At 47.4% G+C, this 4,003-nt stretch overlaps 1 protein-coding gene across 1 annotated transcript in view; it reads left to right on the forward strand.

Annotated features, from left to right (window-relative positions):
• The window catches only part of LOC308175134 (rho GTPase-activating protein 26-like), a gene marked incomplete at both ends in the record, with an annotated part of 17,516 nt that extends 13,589 nt beyond the window's left edge, over positions 1–3,927 (forward strand). The window contains 6 exon segments of the mRNA XM_080550854.1: positions 534–628; positions 2,113–2,191; positions 2,491–2,527; positions 2,872–2,937; positions 3,854–3,868; positions 3,871–3,927. Coding sequence (XP_080406980.1) covers positions 534–628; positions 2,113–2,191; positions 2,491–2,527; positions 2,872–2,937; positions 3,854–3,868; positions 3,871–3,927 — 349 coding nt within the window.
• Between the last annotated feature and the right edge of the window lie 76 nt (positions 3,928–4,003).

Below are 4,003 nucleotides of genomic sequence, written 5' to 3' on the forward strand. Positions count from 1 at the left end.
TCTGTGTGAAAACCGAGTTGTGACACTCTAAGTGCTAATGCACTTACTGAGGCGGGGGGGGGGGGGGAGGGTGAGAGAGAGAAGAGGTGAAGAGAGGAGAGGAGAGTGGCGGGAGGGGGAGGCGGGGAAGGGGGGGGTGAGATAGTTGCACTTGAACAATCTTCCCATCAGCCCCGCCTGTCATGTCCGCCACATCTGACGAGTCATCATATCAGCTCTGTCCCCTCCAGCACAGCTACGAGTCGACACAGGCCTCTAAACTGTTATTTACATTCAGTTATTCCACTTTAGAAAACAAACACAGACCTAAGAGAGAGCATACAAGAGAGAGAGAGCATACAAGGTGACTCGGTGGGAGAAACGACAGATAAACTGCGTGCGTTCGCACATTTAGTATTTTTTAAGTGGTTCGCTCCTCCATGCAAACTGTCTTCCTAGACATAGGTGAGACAATTTGAGGCTTGCGTGGACCTGACTCTCTCCTCATAGACGTCGTGTGTGTGTGTGTGTGTGTGTCTCCGTGTGCGTCTCAGGGGGACGAGGACAGCTTCACCCTGAAGACCTGCATCCGACGGAAGACGGACTCCATCGAGAAGAGGTTCTGTTTCGACGTGGAGGCGGTGGACCGGTGAGTCTGTCTGTTTGTTGTTTTACCCGCCGCGTCCACAGGGTGGTGCTGTCGGGCCTCGCTGTGGCTGTGGCTGTTGTGTGTGTCTGTCTTGGCCTTGGTTTAATGGGAACCACCCCAGTGGCTCTTAATGGAGACTGACTGGCAAGTAGCTGAATCCCCCCAGCGCAGCAAATCACCTCGGCTCAAAGTGTTTAATGTCACTTAACTGAGGATCGAGATGGAGGGTTTGGTCATCAGTGGTGGTGGTCCATACCATACAGGGTGGACAGACAGACAGGCTGTTCCAGGGACCAGATGGACAGGACAGACAGACAGACAGACAGGCAGACAGACAGACAGACAGGCAGGCAGGCAGGCAGGCAGACAGTCTAACTCTGGTTTACTCTAGTTAAGTCTAACTCTAGTTGAGTCTAACTCTAGTTAGCTAACTTTAACTCTAGTTAATTCTATTAAGTCTAACTCTAGTTGAGTCTAGTTAAGTCTAACTCTGGTTTACTCTAGTTAAGTCTAACTCTAGTTGAGTCTAACTCTAGTTAAGTCTAACTCTAGTTAAGTCTAACTCTAGTTAAGTCTAGTTAAGTCTAAGTAGTTAAGTCTAGTTAAGTCTAACTCTAGTTAAGTCTAGTTAACTCTAGTTAACTCTAACTCTAGTTAACTCTAACTCTAACTCTAGTTACCTCTAGTTAAGTCAAACTCTAGTTAAGTCTAGTTAAGTCTAACACTAGTTAAATCTAGTTAAGTCTAACTCTAGTTAACTCTAGTTTAGTCTAACTCTAGTTAAGTCTAACTCTAGTTAACTCTAGTTAAGTCTAACTCTAGTTAAGTCTAACTCTAGTTAAGTCTAACTCTAGTTAACTCTAGTTAAGTCTAACTCTAGTTAACTCTAGTTAAGTCTAACTCTAGTTAAGTCCAGCTGTAACTCTAACTCTGTTGCCTAGCCTCTCCCTCCTACAATGGCCCATTCATCACTCAACCCTCCTCATTTATTCATGGTGTTAGGACTTGGCTCTGAGTGACTGTGACTGTGCGTGTGTGGTGTGTGTGTGTGTGTGTGTGTGTGTGTGTGTGTGTGTGTGTGTGTGTGTGTGTGTGTGTGTGAGTGGAGAGTGGTGACAGCTGAAGGTGATCTCCTGCCAGCAGCCTGGTGAAATATGGTGTTGCCGGGCAGAGATGAGCGGCCTTAAGTGGACCTGTGGAGAGGCCCAGCTGCAGGATGGATGGTGCAGGGGGCTGTGTGTGTGTGTGTGTGTGTGTGTGTGTGTGTGTGTGTGTTACTGAGGGACAGGTTTGGACCATGTTGAGGACCAGGAAGTGGAATGTTTTAGCGACTAAAACTTGTGTTAACTTGTGTGAACTTGTGTTGTGTTGATAACCCCTGTGTGTGTGTGTGTGTGTGTGTATGTGTATGACTGTGTGTGTGTCTCTGTGTGTGTGTGTGTGTGTGTGTGTGTGTGTGTGTGTGTGTGTGTGTGTGTGTGTAGGCCGGGGGTGGTCACCATGCAGGCTCTATCAGAGGAGGACCGCCGGCTGTGGATGGAGGCCATGGACGGGAGAGAACCGGTAGGTTGCCACGGCGATGTGTGTGTGTGTGTGTGTGTCTGTGTGTGTCTGTGTGTGTGTGTGTGTGTGTGTGTTACATTTGACCATTGTTACCATTTAGCAGACGCTTTTTATCCGAACGCGGATGTGTGTGTGTGTGTGTGTGTGTGTGTGTGTTAGTGCTGTGTTGTCGGTTCACATGCACCCACTGAGCTGGCCGTGACTGGCGAAAATGCTAAACACTGTAACCATGGTAACCATGTGTGTGTGTGTGTGTGTGTGTGTGTGTGTGTGTGTGTGTGTGTGTGTTCTCTCTGCAGGTGTATAACCTGAACAGAGACAGCCAGAGTGAAGGCAGTAAGTGAGACATTAGTATTCTATATCAATGAACCAAGTGAATGTTTTCATTTATGTCTTACCCTCTCTCTCTCTCTCTCTCTCTCTCTCTCTCTCTCTCTCTCTCTCTCTCTCTCTCTCTCTCTCTCTCTCTCTCTCTCTCTCTCTCTATCTATCTACCCCATCTTCCCCCTCTCTCTCTCTCTCTCTCCCTCCTCCCTTCCCTTCCATCATCCTCTGTATCTTTCTCTCTATCTATCTACCCCCTTCCCTCCCTCCCTCCCCTCGCTCACCCTCTCTCTCCCTCCTCTTCTAACCCCCCCATCCCTCCCCTCTCTCCCTCTCTCCCTCCCTCCCTCCCTCAGTGGCCCAGCTGGATATCGTAGGTTTTAATGTGATGAAGAAGTTCATCTACGCAGTGGAGACCAGAGGTAATGACATCACGATGACATCACAATGACATCACAGCCCTGCCTCTAGTCTAGACCAATAATAATAATAACCTTTATTTGTATAGGACCTTTCCTGCAAACGTTGCAGCTCAAAGTGCTCCGATCATTATATAATCATAATTTAAAAGCAATATTAAAAAGTCTTGACTTGAACACATTTGCTGAGGTTGCATCCCTAATGTAAACTGGCAGTGCATTCCACAATCTGGGTGCATAAAATGAGAATGCAGCCTCACCAAACCTCTTCTTTTGTACATGTGGTACACAGAGAAAACCAGCGCCAGAAGACCTGAGAGCTCTATTGGGCTGGTATGCTAGCAGAAGACCTGAGAGCTCTATTGGGCTGATATGCTAGCAAAAGACCTGAGAGCTCTATTGGGCTGATATGCTAGCAGAAGACCTGAGAGCTCTATTGGGCTGATATGCTAGCAGAAGACCTGAGAGCTCTATTGGGCTGATATGCTAGCAAAAGACCTGAGAGCTCTATTGGGCTGATATGCTAGCAGAAGACCTGAGAGCTCTATTGGGCTGATATGCTAGCAGAAGACCTGAGAGCTCTATCGGGCTGATATACTAGCAAAAGGTCTTTCAGATATTCTGGTGCTGTGCCAGTGAGAGCTTTATAAACAAGCAGAAGGTCCTTGAAATCTATTCTGAACTTAACAGGAAGCCAGTGTAGAGGCTCTAAAATAGGATGTACTGTATATATACAAGTATTTATATAGTATGTATGGTCTGATTATGCTGTGGGTGTGATTCCTACTGGAGCATTATATGGCATGTATGCTGTGGTCTGTGGGTGAGTGTGTATGTGTGTGTTGTGACCCTGGGTGTGTGTGTGTGTGTGTGTGTGTGTGTGTGTGTGTGTGTGTGTGTGTGTGTGTGTGTGTTGCAGGTATAGATGAGCAGGGCTGTACAGGATCGTAGGGGTCAACTCCCGCGTGCAGAAACTACTGGGCCTGGCCATGGGTAAGACACACACACACACACACACACACACACATGACAGAGTGTATCATGACAGAGTGTATCAGAGTGTATGGTG

This window comes from Nansenia antarctica (assembly GCF_963989245.1).
Source record: "Nansenia antarctica genome assembly, contig: SCAFFOLD_637, whole genome shotgun sequence".
Taxonomy (NCBI): Eukaryota; Metazoa; Chordata; class Actinopteri; order Argentiniformes; family Microstomatidae; genus Nansenia; species Nansenia antarctica.